Here is a 17,115-nt window from a genome sequence, read left to right as displayed (position 1 = left end):
TGACCACGTGGGCTACTGACGCAGCCATGGCTCTGACATTGTGAGCCTCGACATGACTATCCAGGATCAGCCCAGCTTCGGCATAAGTGAAAGAAATGCAATCTGCCAGCCAATTAGAGATAGTGCATTTCCCAATGGCAACCCCCATCCTGTTGGGATAAAAAAACAAACAAAAAGATGGGCAGACTGTCTGGAGGGCTTGGTCTGCTCCGTGTAATAGGCCAATTCTCACTTGCAGTCCAAGGTGTGCAACACACTCTCACCAGAACGGCCATGAGGTCGAGAAAAGAATGTTGGCAAGACAATCGACTGGTTCAGATGGAACTCTGACACCATCTTCAGCAAGAACTTAAAGGTGCGTGTGGAGGACTACTCTGCTGTGATGAAACTTAGTATAAGGTGCATCCACTACTAAGGCCTAAAGCTCACTAACTCTATGAGCTAAAGTAACAGCTACCAAGAAAATGACCTTCCAGGTCGAGTACTTCATATGACAGGAATCCAGTGACTTGAAAGGAGCTTTCATCAGCTGGGTGAGAACGACGTTGACAGAGGCAGAATCTGACAGGGAGTTTTGAGAAAAGCAAATCTTTTATGAATCGAACAACTAGAGTTTGTCCAGAGATGGGCTAACCCTCTACATGTTAATGATAAACACTAATTACACAGACTCGGATAGGTGTGGAAGGTATCTGATTGGGTGGTTTATTGTATTCAATGTTGCTGCAATAAATTGTATGTTGGTCAGACATCCCGCAAATTATCTACCAGATTGGGTGAACATAAAAGTAATATCATTACAAGAAAAACTACAGCTCCTCTTGCTGTGCATTGCAATAAAGAAGGACATTCTTTTGAGAGTCTGAAATGTACTGTACTCCAACAATTGAAATGGTATCCAGGAGGAGGAGACAAGAAGCTCCTCCCACTGAGACTGGAACAACGTTGGATCTTTCGTTTACATACTTTGCACCCATTTGGTTTAAATTCTAAAATAGAGTGGAATCAATTCTTTTGATTAATCACCCTTATCAACAAATAAGTTTATTTATTCTTTATAAAGAAGATTTTACATCTGAGTGTTTTTTAGGGGTGGAGCTCTAGCGGAGGTGTCTGACGTCAGCTTATAAAAGACCGCAGCCATCTTGCGATCATTTGGTAAAGGAGTTCAGATAGAGATTTCGTCTTGTAAGAGCTGAAGAAGTGCTTTTGAGCTCTGTAAGTTCGGGAGGACTGCACTGATGTATATTTTCTTTTCTTTCCTTTTCAGATCTTTTCAAACACCACAGACCCTGAGGCAGTATTTCGAAACTTTGGCCGCAGTTGGGCCGTGGATGGTGTCTGTTGACTGTTGTATAAAAAGATAAGTAACCGATTAGTGAATTTTCACACGGTATTTTTTGAAAAGTATCTTGAGCATATTAGCCATATTTAGAAGAGGTTTTTGCCTATGATGATTTAGAGGACCTCCTTATGTTGATATTATCAACGATAGAGTGTTCCTCTACATTTTGAGGCTTTTCCTCTACTTAAAAATACATACATCAATTATTTGTGGATATTGAGTATAGTGGAAGGTATTCAAGCAGGGGATCTAGGGCCCTGCCCTCACACCAGACAGCAAATCTCCTCCATTTGAAAGAGTAACACCTCATGATGGAATCTTTCCTGGAAGCCAGCAAGACCCGAGAGACACCTTTCAGAAGACCCAAGGAAGCAAATTCTAGGCTCTCAACATCCAGGTTATGAGGGCCGAGACTGAAGTTTGGGATGCTGCGTGATGAAGTCGGAAAACACTCCAATCTCCATTGTTCTTCGGAGGATAACTCTAGAAGAAGAAGAGGAAACCAGATCTGCCACTAAGGAGTGATCAGAATCATAGTCCTGACGTCTTGTTTGAGCTTCAGCAAAGTCTTCCCCACAAAAGATATAGGAGGATATGTATACAGAAGACCTGTCCCCCAATGGAGGAGGAAGGCATCCGGCGCTAGTCTGTTGTGGGCCTTGAGCCTGGAACAGAACTGAGGGACCCTGTGATTGAGTTGAGTGGCAAAGAGATCCACCGAGGGAGTGCCCCAGGCTTGGAAAATCTCTCGAGAAACGCCCATGTTGAGACACCACTCATGTGGTTGCATAACCCTGCTCAATCTGTCGGCCAGGCTGTTGTTTTTGCCCGCCAGATAAATGGCACGGAGGAGCACACCCTTCCAGAGAGCCCAACGCCACATTCGAATGGCCTCCTGACAAAGAGGGCAAGATCCGGTGCCCCCCTGCTTGTTGGTGCAATACATGGCAACCTGATTGTCTTGTTTGAATGAGCACAATTTGGCAAGACAGCTGATCTCTGAAAGCCTTTAGAGCATTCCAAATCACCTGACGTTCCAGGACATTGATCTGGAGATCTGTATCCTGGGCAGACCAAGCACCTTGAGTGTGAAGCCCATCTACATGAGCTCCCAAACCCAGGCGAGATGCATCCATCATCAGCACTCTTTGCGGCTGAGGAATTTGGAATGGAAATCCCAGAGTCAAATTGGATCGAATGGTCCACCACAACAGGGAGCTAGTAAGCTCTGGGGACACTCGGATAACATCTTCCAGACCTCTAGCTTGGTACAATTGAGAGGCCAGGGTCCACTGGGCAGTTCTCATATGAAGACGTGTCATGGGTATCAGACTGTGAAGGCCATGTGGCCAAGTAACCTCAACATCTGCCGAGCTATGATCTGCCAAGAAGTTTGGACCCAAGAAACCAGTGTGACTAGAGTTTCCGCTCTCGGCTCCAGGAGGAAGGCTCAAACTTGCTTCGTATCAAGCAGGGCTCCAATGAATTCCAATTGTTGAACAGGGTGCAGATTGGATGGGGTAGTTTAAAACGAACCCTAGTAGGTCGAGCACCCAAATAATCCAGTTCAGGGAACACAGTTGGATGTGTGCATCAAGGGCCGACACTGGGAAAGGATGGGGTGCCGGTTCAGAGACAGTCTGCAGATCTGCTGGAGTCAAAATGGGAGCATGGTCCTGGTCTTGGCTGCTAGGAGACCAATGCACTGGCACCTTTTGTATGGACAAGAAGCTGTCCTTCCGGCACCAACGCTTCTCAGGTGCTGAATCCCTTGATGCCCCAGAGCTCTTGGCACCATGTATTGAGAAGGACCAATGGCGATGCTTCGTGACCTTTGCCTGAAGCCAGTCATCGAGGCTTCTCGATGCCGACGAGGATGATGTCCAACCTTCACACCACTTCAGGGTTGGGTCTGGCGCAGGTCGGTCTTGGGAGCCCTGTACAGCAGTTGACATTGAGGAAGGTGGAGACCCACTCGATGAACCACTGGTCCCAGTGTCTACAGGTCCAGTAGCCATACGTAACCATGCTCCCGAAGCAATACCCGACATCGATGCCATTGCCGAGGAATCGGAGCAGGCTCCAAAAATTCACTCATTGAGTGTCTCTGGCTAACTGGGTCCTTTTCTTCATACGAAGACACAGGATACAGTTAACAGGCTATGGTCAGGTCCTAGACATTGAAGGCACCAAGAATGGGTGTCTTTACCAGAAATAATCCGATTGCACTGGTACAGCACTTAAAGCTACTAGGAACTTTTGTGGACATGGAAGGAAAATCCTCCACAGCCAAATCAAACGATGTGATGGTGCCACAAAAAGGGGCAAGGCACCAGAGAAATAACTCAATGAGAACGCGACCGGAGTCAGGGCCTAAGAATGGCCCAGTGATGAAGAAAAACAAAGGAAACTTAAAGGCAGGAAAAGAAACTAAAAATAATACAAGGAAGGACAAAAAGGGGGAACCTGAACATGGGCACAAAAAAATACAACAGAGAAAACCGTCGAAAAGGTACACAAAAAAGATTTTTGGATCGAGCTGTGAAAAGCAGCATGAAAACCAGCCACCTTTTACTGTGGTAAAAAAAAAAGAACTGTGATAACTGCGCTCTTGCGCCAGGTAGGAAGGCGCTCCACAAAGCTCTTAAAAGCTGGGCCACTACAGTTCTGGGATAAACAACCCCATTGGGAGAACAAACAACTGCCAGCAACAGGGCCTGCACAAGTGATTGAGAATCAGGCCATGGCAGGTAGTCAATTAAGTGCCAAAGCTGTGAGTAGAACCTGCAGAGGGGGCACATGCACCACAGAAAGGCAGCAGTGGCAGCATGAACGACACTGCCTCTTTCCTCTTACACCAACAAGGGCCTATGCTTTTATCTCCTTCCTCTTCCAGATCATGCCAATTGTCTGCAAAACATCCAATTCTGCACAAATTATTTGTTGCAAAATTGCGCAGAATTAAGAGCAGTGTACAAGGACAACAACTGCTTCAGCCAGAGTGGAGTACATTGCTTAAAATAGAGAATTATAAAAGGGGAATGTGGAGCCCAAACCCAATAGTAAATACCACCAGGCAAGTCTTCAATAAAACCTGCAGTCTGATCACTCAGATGCAAACAAACCAAACATAAAAAGCGGTGCAGAGGAGTGCACTTTACCATGCACAGAAGTACATCTACAACATTAACGACAGAGACTTAACCAGATCTTACATTTGGACTGGGGCCTAAAGTTTTTGATAGAACTCAACAGTGGCTGAGCCCTGCTAATCTAAGCTTGGGAGCCACAACATGAAAAATGCCTGCATGCCCAGAAAGCAAAAATTACCATGTTACGGCTTCTTTAAAAACACACACACACAAAACAAGACTTTATCCAACTTCCATACAATATCAACTTACTCAATTTCTTCCTCATTTAAACTCTAGGTCTTTTCGTGATTTCATCCACAATTAATTTTTTATTTGTTAAGATTTTACCTGAAGTGCGACACTTGTTATTACAACAAGACCACTTACTGTCAAAAACTCCCTTGAGTAGCTGGTGCAGGTTTTAACGACTATCACTGAAGTAGTACCTCAATTCATTTAATAAGGTAGGTAGGTGCCTAAGGAGAGAGAGCTTTTAAAATCTTCAACCCTTATTCTCCTATGAAATAAGAAAGATCAGGGCTTCCCAATCCCATCCTAGGGAATCCTGAGCCAATCGTTTTCTCAGAATGTCCACAGTGACTATGCATAAGATATCTTTACATATGCTTTGTGGATGCAGACCTCTCTATAGACAAGAAGGACGAATGAGCAACACATGTGAAAGTGTCAGCATGGAACAAGGTCTCTCTGAGCATGCATGGGAATTCCTGTCGAGGCACCTCCCTCCTCTGTGTTTTTTCTCAGCTTGGCTTCTACCTTATATTTTCCCCACTGCTCTTACTACGATTTGGATAACATTGTTTAATCTTCTGTATTTTTAAATGTATCTTTTTCTTTCCAAATTCCAAGAAAAAAAAAAGCACAGATATCCTTTCCACCTTCCATGTTTGAGCTCGATATAGCAGAAGCCTTCTTCATGCCAGATGATGACAGCTCACATCCAATACAAACACCACCATAGTCTAGATCATGATGTTCCTAACTATCCACTTGTGGCCGAACATTGCCAAGGGTAAATCGTATAGAACCTCAAGTATAGATTTGTGTTCTACAACTTCTGGCTTGCACATGCCACTGCAAGAGTGCAAGAGACTGCAGCCTTCTAGTTCATGAGCCTCACAGGCTAAAAGACTGCAACTCTATACGCCATAAGCTGTAAGAACCGTTCCATAATCATCTGCAAAAAAAAAAATCAAAAGGAAACGTCAACTAACCTAGACTGCTTGGCATATGAAGCCTTTGATACCTTGGCCTGCACATAGCCTATCACTATAGGAATCAGTCATTTACTTTATCTTACTTTGAGTGCACACCTCACCAAAAAGCCAAAAGATAAGTAACATAATACATAAACTACAACAACAATGTTCAAAGAATACATAAAACAAAAATCAAACATATAAACGGCAAGTGACCGTACTCACCTGCAAATGCGCAGTAGAGACTTCCCTCTCTGTCCCGCCCCCGCGTCAAGACGTGATGACGGGGGAAGGGGGGCGGGACAGAGAGGGAAACTGGGCTGAAGGGGAGGGAGGGAACCGCTGACATCGCTACCGCTCCCCCCCCCCAAGGTAGCCACTACCGCCCCCCCCACCCCCGGAGTCGCCACCACCCCCCCTTCACCCGGCCCGGGCCCTCTCTTCATTATTCAACTTACAGCAGCGCCGAAACAGCAGCAAGCAGCTCAGCTTCAGCTCCCGTCGGCCTTCCTTCCCTGCCTGTGCCCCGCCCTCGCCGACGTGACGTCACACGAGGGCGAGGCACAGGCAGGGAAGGAAGGCCAACGGGAGCTGCTGCTTGCTGCTGTTTTGCCGCTGCTGTAAGTTGAATAACAAAGAGAGGGCCCGGGCCGGGTGGAGGGATGGCGGCAACTCCGGGGGTGGGGGGGGGGTACGGTAGCAGTGGCGACCTCGCGGGGAGGGGAAGGAAAACCCCAATATCAGCCCGTTTTTACGGGCTCAACGGCTAGTATAATAATAATTGAAAACATAACTTTCAGCAAATGATCTTTCCTTAAATAATTAACCTATCTCAAAAATTAAATCTCATCAGATTCTTGAATCCCCCAAACATTTTTGAAAGCACTATGCCTTCGTATATATTTTGAAAGAAGAATAACACTGGATTTTTTTCAGGTCAGTGGGAATATTTATTTGTTACATTTGTACCCCACATTTTCCTACCTATTTGCAGGCTCATTCTATAATTTTAAGCCCATATAATCCAAACAAAAGAGAAGAGGTAGACATCAATCTGATTCAACTTGGAATCAGGAGAACGCATTGCTGTGTTTAATTGCCTAGATAGTACATAGGGTAATCAACAGCTTTTTCAAATATATTGGACCATTCCAACAGTAGGGCACAGGACACACAGCACAGAAGTTTGAACTGCTTTCAAAAATCAACTGGCAACTGATGTAAGTAACATGTCCAATAAAAAGTCCTGTGATTGTGTCTCCAACACAGCGATCAGCTGCTCCACCCTGGATGGGCTTAGTGCATTAATACAGGAAGAAGCCACAGAAGTGACTGTGGTTAGTGACAGAGGAGGAAAAATCACTGTATCCACATCAAGTTCAGCGCCCCTCCCATTTTTAATGCCTCATCTCATGTAGAAGTCCCTAAGCCGGCCTGGTCACAGGACTTTTTATTGGACTGATCTGACTGAGGGCTCCAGAAGTATGTCTGTTCACAGGCTAGTAGACATTTCTTACATTGGAAGAAGGGGAAGATATTTTTTTACCAAGTAAAGATGGTTATCTCAAAGACCACTGTTTTACCCTCTAAACTCTCTCTGCAGCAAAATGGCAATCAATCCATCCAATCAAAACAGCTTTCATACCCACAGAGAAAGCAATTTCAAAGAAGAGCTTCTTCAATAACTGAGATAGAATTATTAACAGCAGCAACAACCCAGGAAGACCAACACTTTGGTAAGTACAGTGGGGGAAATAAGTATTTGATCCCTTGCTGATTTTGTAAGTTTGCCCACTGACAAAGACATGAGCAGCCCATAATTGAAGGGTAGGTTATTGGTAACAGTGAGAGATAGCACATCACAAATTAAATCCGGAAAATCACATTGTGGAAAGTATATGAATTTATTTGCATTCTGCAGAGGGAAATAAGTATTTGATCCCCCACCAACCAGTAAGAGATCTGGCCCCTACAGACCAGGTAGATGCTCCAAATCAACTCGTTACCTGCATGACAGACAGCTGTCGGCAATGGTCACCTGTATGAAAGACACCTGTCCACAGACTCAGTGAATCAGTCAGACTCTAACCTCTACAAAATGGCCAAGAGCAAGGAGCTGTCTAAGGATGTCAGGGACAAGATCATACACCTGCACAAGGCTGGAATGGGCTACAAAACCATCAGTAAGACGCTGGGCGAGAAGGAGACAACTGTTGGTGCCATAGTAAGAAAATGGAAGAAGTACAAAATGACTGTCAATCGACAAAGATCTGGGGCTCCACGCAAAATCTCACCTCGTGGGGTATCCTTGATCATGAGGAAGGTTAGAAATCAGCCTACAACTACAAGGGGGGAACTTGTCAATGATCTCAAGGCAGCTGGGACCACTGTCACCACGAAAACCATTGGTAACACATTACGACATAACGGATTGCAATCCTGCAGTACCCGCAAGGTCCCCCTGCTCCGGAAGGCACATGTGACGGCCTGTCTGAAGTTTGCCAGTGAACACCTGGATGATGCCGAGAGTGATTGGGAGAAGGTGCTGTGGTCAGATGAGACAAAAATTGAGCTCTTTGGCATGAACTCAACTCGCCGTGTTTGGAGGAAGAGAAATGCTGCCTATGACCCAAAGAACACCGTCCCCACCGTCAAGCATGGAGGTGGAAATGTTATGTTTTGGGGGTGTTTCTCTGCTAAGGGCACAGGACTACTTCACCGCATCAATGGGAGAATGGATGGGGCCATGTACCGTACAATTCTGAGTGACAACCTCCTTCCCTCCGCCAGGGCCTTAAAATGGGTCGTGGCTGGGTCTTCCAGCACGACAATGACCCAAAACATACAGCCAAGGCAACAAAGGAGTGGCTCAGGAAGAAGCACATTAGGGTCATGGAGTGGCCTAGCCAGTCACCAGACCTTAATCCCATTGAAAACTTATGGAGGGAGCTGAAGCTGCAAGTTGCCAAGCGACAGCCCAGAACTCTTAATGATTTAGAGATGATCTGCAAAGAGGAGTGGACCAAAATTCCTCCTGACATGTGTGCAAACCTCATCATCAACTACAGAAGACGTCTGACCGCTGTGCTTGCCAACAAGGGTTTTGCCACCAAGTATTAGGTCTTGTTTGCCAGAGGGATTAAATACTTATTTCCCTCTGCAGAATGCAAATAAATTCATATACTTTCCACAATGTGATTTTCCGGATTTAATTTGTGATGTGCTATCTCTCACTGTTACCAATAACCTACCCTTCAATTATGGGCTGCTCATGTCTTTGTCAGTGGGCAAACTTACAAAATCAGCAAGGGATCAAATACTTATTTCCCCCACTGTATCTTTAAATGTCTAAAATTGGGTTCCTCAATTCCAGTCTTGAACCCTGATATTCTAACTTAATTTTATAGTCAAACAGAACATGTAAACTAACTTGCCACCACAACTGAATCTCTTCAAGTCTCTTTCAAGCATATGCATTATGGTTATGCTGAAATTCAGATTCGTGTAAGTCGAGGTACCCTGTTCCAAGATCTTAAGCAGCTGAATTTAACTAGTCCTCGATTCATGTGAAATCATGGCCAGTGGGATTCAGCTCTCCGATACCTAATGTGCAGTTGATTTTCAAACTTGGCAAAGGTTAGGAATCTCAAGATGATTTATTTTTATTTTTCTTACATTTGTACCCCGCGCTTTCCCACTCATAGCAGGTTCAATGCGCCTTACATATTATATACAGGTATTTATTTGTACCTGGGGAAATGGAGGATTAAGTGACTTGCCCAGAGTCACAAGGAGCTGCCTGTGCATGAGGGGATATATGAAATAGTTACAGAGATGAGATAAGAGGGAGCACCCTTGTAATAAGCCATATAAGTGAGGGATAACAACTTGAACAGGATACAGAACTGTACTGGGAGTCAGTGCAACTGAATAAACAGAGGAGCAATGCAGCCATATCTCTGGGAATTACATTAAGAGAAGGGTAGCGGCATTCTGAAGGGGCTGAAGACACGAGTTGATGGTTGGGAATATCAACATAAACTAGTAGTCCAAAAGGATACTAAAAATGCATGAATTAGCATACGTAAAGAAGTAAAAAAAAAAAAAAACCCCAAACAAAAAGAACTATGGAGAGAATGAAATTGATGAAGAGGCAGGAAACCTAGCTTAAGGACACTGGAGATTTGTTTTTGAAAAGACAAGAGTCTATCACAACATCTAAATTTACTTTTTAATTCATTCATTCAATCATTTCTATACCGCACAATCCAAAGGTTCTCAGCGGTTTACACGATTTTCATACATAACATTCAGATTACATACATAAAACCTTACTAAAAACTTTAAAACACTCTAATACTTTCTGCCAGTGTGATCTGGAAAGGAATCTATTAGCATGAGGGATATTAGGCAAAAGACTTCAGCTCAAGCCTCCTGCACAATAGCACGGCCTGAACTACAGAACTGACCCTTCACCTGTGTATAAACAGCTTAAAGATTTGCAAACAGACATGCATAATCTTCAAGGACACCAAAAGAGAGTGAGGCCCCAAACTCTTACTATCCTCTTCAGAGATGAGAGGTAACTAGGAACATATTTTCTAAATAGCTCACAAAAAGTCAGTTAGCTAAGGCAGTATATTTCAAAGTCAAAACACACAAATTAGAAAAGTAATAACAAAATCTGTTGCATTACCTTTGTCATCCTCAGTCTGCCAAGTGCTAGCAATACAGGGTCGAGTGGTAGGCGTGTGAGCACGGTTTTCCAGACAGGGACACAAAGATGAGAGATGAAGACATGCCACTGAGACTCAAGCGTTAGGTGATCAGTGAAGCCAATGAATTAACAGGAGTTAATTCACATGGGAACAATACACACATACATGATGAAGCAGAGCGGCTGACCTGCCAAGAGCAGTTAGTAAGCTGAATTCACTGCATTTCTGCATTATTTCAAGAGACTGTAAAACTATGACACTTACAAACAAGAGAGGGAATGTAAAAGAAAGCTGTACCCTCTGTATGCTGAGCAGTAACCACACATGTAGACAGACTCAGTGATCTACATGTGTGGTTACTGCTCAGCCTCAAACCAAGGACACAAATAATCTCAAAGAATGGGAGCAGACTGGTTCAGGTGATAAGCCATATTGGGCATGTCGTCTTAGGTTGCACAATTAGAGCATGAGGTTAGTTTTGACTGCCTTGCCAATATGGTTGCTCCTAATGGGAACTTCTATTTTTAGGTATTTATAATTTAGATGTTTAATTTTTTTTCTTACCAATTTTAAAATTACCAAATGATGATTTTTTTTTCGGGGGGGGGGGGGGGGGGGGGGGGGCTCCCAGCAGCTTTTTCCCATCACTCACTCCTTTGTCTGTCCACCCCTCTCCTTTCTGATGCTGTCCCCTTACCTGCAACTCTGAGTCCATCCTTGGTTGATAAGGGACTTCTTCAATTTAGTAACTCAGCACAGAAAAAAAAAGCAAACACAAAGCAGCTGTTCTAGGCCAAGCATGGGTGTGAGAAAAAGTATATGGGCGTGGGGAAACTGCTTTCCCAGCATTTACACAATAAGCACCAGTTTGAAATTTAAAACCAACAAAGAGAAGTCCTAGAACATGAGGGTAAAATTATTCATGAATATATATGCAAAGCACATTTAGTGCTTATGGTGTATTCTTTTATAAGACCACTTAATACAGAGCTTGTGTGTGACACCCAATGACTGGGATACGAATTAGTTCTATACCTTATCCACAGAGCAATGAAAAAAAAAACCCCAAACAAAAAAAAAAAAACCTCCTGAATAAAATGGGAGATTAGGAGATGTAATGAATTGTCATACTACCCCTCATAAGAGGGTGCAAGAAATCTTGGGTACCAAGTTAGGATGGTCACTAGATATTCCCCCACAGCAACCCAGTAAAACTAACCCACTTGGAGAAATTGCCCAGAGAGACAACCCAGGATTTTCAGGCCCCCAATGTTTTTCTGTCTGCTGCTGTTTGAGCCATACAATACAGGAGCTTGTGTCTCACTTGAGATTCTGAGACTGGCATTGGAGGGTCCTGCACTGTGCAACTCAAACTCACTGAGCCTTGTTGTTCTAACAAAAAGAAAGCTCACTGCAAGGAAGGGCTGCCAAGAGATAAAGCGAAGCCGGGGGCCCCCCCATTTCCCTTGCTACTTACTTACTGAGGCAGTAGTAATCTTCTTGGTAGAGAGCAAGCTCTGAGTCTGACTCTGGGCAATGATGGCTTGGGCAGCTGCCTCCTCTGCTCTGCTCTCTGTTGTTGCCCAAGGCCCCAAGATGGGGAAACAGAAACCACCAGATGTGCTAAGAGTTTTTTGGCTCCCACAGTTCTTAGCTATGTGTGCGCTCTCGGCACAGCCCCCTCTTTAATCCTCATTCAGCATCTTCTTTCCTCTGCTGCCGCTGCGCTCATGCTTATGTGCGCTGCTGGCCATGGGACCTGGGTTATCACGTTAACCGTGTTCTCTCTCTCTGCTGCCGCAGATCCTCTTTCTGCCACGTCCCTCCTGTGGCGGAAAGAGGAAGTATGTCACACAGGAGGAGGTGGGACAGGCAGGAAGAAAGAAGGACCAGCGGCAGCAGAGAAGACAATGCGTTAAAGTGATAAGTCCCGGACAGCACACACGAGCAGCAGGAGACGTCACGAGACTAATGCAGCTGTCTTCTGCCACTGGAAGCCTTGCCAACACGGTGGTGGCGCCGGGCCCCCACTTGGAGGCTGGGCCCATGGAATCTTGCCCCCCCCCCCCTTGGCGGCCCTGCTGCAGGGTAAGGAGGAAAAGGTGGCTAGATGAGTGGGGATTTTTATCAGTAAGGCTGGCTAGGAATGGTGGGCTAGATGGAGGCTGGCTAGTCACTTTTGTTGTACTCTTCAGTGATGCAATAAGGACCAAATGTATTAAGCTTTCTTTTCTCTTAGACACAGAATGGGAAACCAGCCAGCTGCATCAGATCTCACAGCAGATCTCTTCCCCATCTCCCGTGGCTCTTCTACCTTGGTAAGGATTGACACAGGTTGGGGGTTCTGAAAGAGGTCTCAGTCATTGGCTTTCATGAGTTGTCTGCCCTCAAGAGTCTACACTTTGGACCACCTTTTTGTGTAAGTCACTGTATCGCCCTTTGGACCACCTTTTTGTGTAAGTCACTGTATCGCCCACTAGCCTGAGAATTGCCCATGTAAGTGAGATGGACCCATGCTTCAGTCAAGAGTATCACTTTCTCAAGCACATATCTGGGAAAAACAGAACAGATTGGGGACTGAGGGGGATTGCTAAGCAAGCTGAAGTAATGAGGACTAAGCCACAAACATATAATGGTGTTAAAAAAGCTAGGGGATCCATAAAAAAATCACATAGAACTGTTTTACTTACCATATCTGTAATCTAATTTTCTTCCCTCTTAGTTCTACTGTTTTGATTTTGAAGTCAACACCTACAAAGAAAACATGGTAAAAAAAAAGGAGAGAATGAGAAGAACTACAAAACAAATATGGGAATCTCATATTTAGAAGTCACTTACATCACTTCTTTCCATTTTCTTAGGCGTATACAGTTTAACTGAAATATATCCTGGCATATCAACAAACCTAAATATTATCTCATGTACTCTCTCAGGTCCTTATTTCCAAAACAAGCATTCAGTTATCATTCCCTCTTCCTCATTTGTTCAATTTGTAGTTACTCATCAATCTGCATTTTTTAAATTTAGAACTGGCTTTATGGAACATACTATCCCATTATCTGAGGATGGAAAATTCTGCTGAAACGTCTAAAAAGGGATTGAAAACCCATTTTTTGAGCTGGCCTACAAAGGGACAACTGAAAGACAATGCACAATAACTACTCTTAATTCTTTATTCGATCCTTTCTCATTTTAATGTTCTTTTTAGGATTTTAAACTTTTTTAAATATATTATCGTTGTACACCGCTTTGATGTATTGAATTGAAAAGCGTTCAAGCAAATATAATAAACATATATGGGATGGCACAGAAGCTGGTTTCTCTCTGTATCTGTGGATTTTCTCTTACTTTATCCTATTTTACCTTCACTGCTTTTCAAAAATTAAAAAAAAAAAAAATACATAGTAAACATAGTAGATGACGGCAGAAAAAAAAACCTGCACGGTCCATTCAGTCTGCCCAAGAAAATAAATTCATATGTGCTACTTTTTTATTTGTACTGTCCTCTTCAGTGCACAGACCGTATAAGTCTGGCCAGCCCTATCCCCGCCTCCCAACCACCAACCCCGCCTCCCAACCACCAGCTCTGGCACAGACCCTATAAGTCTGCCCAGCACTATCCCTGTCTCCCACCACCGGCTCTGGCACAGACCGTATAAGTCTGCCCAGCACTATCCCCGCCGCCCAACCACCAGCCCCGGCACAGACCTTTAGATCACAATATATCTATTTTTTAGGCTTACGTTTCTGAAGTATGCTGTGAAAACTGTAAGGCTGTTTATAGCTATCCCGTATGCTATTTTAGATTCTTTAATTTGAAATTTTTTAATTTGTATTTTTTATCTTTTCATTACTTTTTATTGTTTAATATTTTTAGGGCTGCATTTTGATTAAAATTTGTATCATGATTAATGGTATTTATTTATTCCCCTCCTCCCCCGGCAGCTGTGCATAACTCTAGGCAATTGAGGGTTAAGGGGTCCTTTTACCAAAACAGCAGTAAAAGGTGGCTTGCGGTGGGATTGCTGTGCACTGAGACCACCTTCTACCGCCATGGGTAAAAGGTAATTTTCTTTAAAGGGCCAGTAAATGGCTATGTCCAATTACCGCCAGGCACGCCCCTGGTACTAGGAAATTAAAAAAAAAATTCCTAGTGCTGGAAACAGCTTGCGCTAGAAGCCAGAACTACCGCTAGGCTCCTGAGCAAGCCCAGCGGTGGGGTCGATTTCCTATGTGCAAACCCTGCGGTAGCCCTACTGCCGGGCAGTAAAAGGAAATGACTTGCCCAGAGTCACAAGGAGTTGCAGTGGAAAAACAAACCCCAAAGCAAAAAACAAACAAACAAAACAAAACCTTTAAATCGCATGATTAATTGTGATTACAATTTCAATCAAAATGCAGTCCACATATCTATCTATGGGGTCCTCAAGGAAATGGTTTCTATAAAAAATGATCATATCACTAGAAGGCAGACACAGGATCAAGCCACAACAGCCAATATAACAAGTGATGAACTACTCTGGGTTATTAAATTCTAAGCTCTTCTCTCGCCACCAAAAACATCACTGAACTGCCTGGGGTCAAAGAAATACATCCACAAGGAAATTTCAACACGACCCATGGTTTTAAGACCAAGCCTGCATGCTCTGAGAAAAATCAGGAAAAATCTCAGTTTTAGATGCCAGAAACAGCTCATTCATATTCCTTAAGTAAAGGATCATGGCAGTGTTCCTATCAGGCTCTAAGGTGAAACACATCACTAGGGTAGTCCTCTTGGTTTAACTTCTAGGGAGTATCTATGCGGGATGTAAATAACAGCTCACAAAAAAAAAAACCTCCAAACCGCCCAAAACACAGCCAGGCTGATATATAGTAAAGCCCGATTCGAAAGTGCCAAACCCCTCCAAGAAAAGCTGCATTGGCTTCCAATCAAAGAACGAATCATCTTCAAAATCTGCACTCTGGTCCACAAAATTATGTATAGAATAGTCCCAGGATACATGATAGACCTTATAGATCTACCAATAAGAAACAGAATCAGATCATCACAATCATACCTAAACCTACATTACCCAAACTGTAAAGGACTAAAATACAAAACAACTTACGCATCCGGCTTCTCCTACATAAGCGCACAACTATGGAATGGACTTCCAAAAGCTGTGAGAACAATCCATGACCACCTGAACTTCAGGAAATCATTAAAAACCAACCTCTTCAAAAAGGTCTACCCCAACAATCCAACATAAACCCCTACACTAAGCAACATAGCATGACCAATAATCGTACTGGACAACATACAATCTTCATTCCTTTCGACCCTTCACAACTACCTCACTCGATCACTATATAACCTTGTATTTGTATTTGTTATTAACCAACTTGGCGAACGCCTTTGACGGTACTATGTAAGCCACATTGAGCCTGCAAATAGGTGGAAAATGTGGGGTACAAATGTAACAAATAAATTTAAGGAACTCAGGTTTCATACTGATGCCTGACCCCTCCCCCCTTACTCACCCCTGGAGCTCCTACCACAAAATCTCCTCTAGCTCTGCCAAGAATTAAATTGTGCTCAAACAATAAGAGGTAATCCTTCAGCTGACATTTTCAAAACCTGTAAATATGTGTAGACCATCTCAACTGAGGTATTAAAAGGAGACTTGGAAAATTAAGAATTTTCTTGGTTCGTATTCTCAAAAAATGCCAATTTACAATGTAATAGACCCTAATCTCTCATTTGAGCAGAGCTAAAGATCTGTAGCTCCTTCAACCTTAATTCAAAAAGAGTCCACTGTAGTACATTGCTAACTCATTACCTGATCCTGAAACCAAAAGCTTCTCAGTATCCTCAATTTGACCAGCAAAAACTAAGAAAGATGAGTCCAGACATTTGGCTGCATCCCAGAGCAACTCCGCAGACACAGTAGTTGCACAGAGTCCAAAATTGGAAGTGACAATTCCCGCATCGGGAACTATCTATCAACAGCATCAGTGCCTAGTAACTTAACATGTTCTAGGGAAGATGCCACAGGGCACTTCTGAACCTACAACTGAGAGGAGACACATTGAGGGTCACATGTATGATTATCTCCCAGTTGGTGAGCAGTTATGTGTATGTGCCCGATGCAAAGAGCTCCTAGCTCACAGAGAACAGGCCCGTTCTCTTGAGGCTAGAGCAGAAGACTTGGTGGAGCTGAGGGAGACAGAGAGGTACATAGAGGAGACCTATAGGGATGTTGTAGAGAAGCCCCACCTCCAGTCTGGTAGCCCCTGTGCTGACTTGTAGGAGGGAGGTCTCCTAGAAGCAGAGCATCACCCTGGTGAAGTAGGAAGTACTCCTGTAGCAAGGACCCGCCCACCAGGGGATGTACTATCCTCTCGCACCGAGAATATGTCTCCAAGTGCTTCCCGGGAGGGAAAGGTTAGGACAGCTGTTGTAGTTGGTGATTCGATCATTAGGCATATAGATAGCTGAGTGGCTGGTGGACATGAGGATCGCCTGGTGACTTGCCTGCCTGGTGCGAAGGTGGCGGACCTCACACGTCACCTAGATAGGATTTTAGATAGTGCTGGGGAGGAGCCGGCTGTCTTGGTACATGTGGGTACCAATGACATAGGAAAATGTGGGAGACAGGTTCTGGAAGCCAAATTTAATCCAGATCCTCTAGAGTAGCATTTTCTGAAATGCTACCCGT

The 17,115-nt window shown here is 44.0% G+C and overlaps 1 protein-coding gene across 1 annotated transcript in view; it reads right to left on the bottom strand.

The window, feature by feature from the left end:
• The window catches only part of RAB12 (RAB12, member RAS oncogene family), an 88,970-nt gene that overhangs the window by 28,011 nt on the left and 43,844 nt on the right, over window positions 1-17,115 (bottom strand). Inside the window, exon 2 of the mRNA XM_030213350.1 lies at window positions 13,108-13,168. Within this exon, the coding sequence (XP_030069210.1) occupies window positions 13,108-13,168 (61 nt within the window). The remainder of the gene's footprint in view (window positions 1-13,107; window positions 13,169-17,115) is intronic.

This window comes from Microcaecilia unicolor, chromosome 1 (assembly GCF_901765095.1).
Source record: "Microcaecilia unicolor chromosome 1, aMicUni1.1, whole genome shotgun sequence".
NCBI lineage: Eukaryota > Metazoa > Chordata > Amphibia > Gymnophiona > Siphonopidae > Microcaecilia > Microcaecilia unicolor.
Note: the sequence above shows the minus strand (reverse complement) of the source record. Positions and strands in the feature narration are given on the sequence as shown.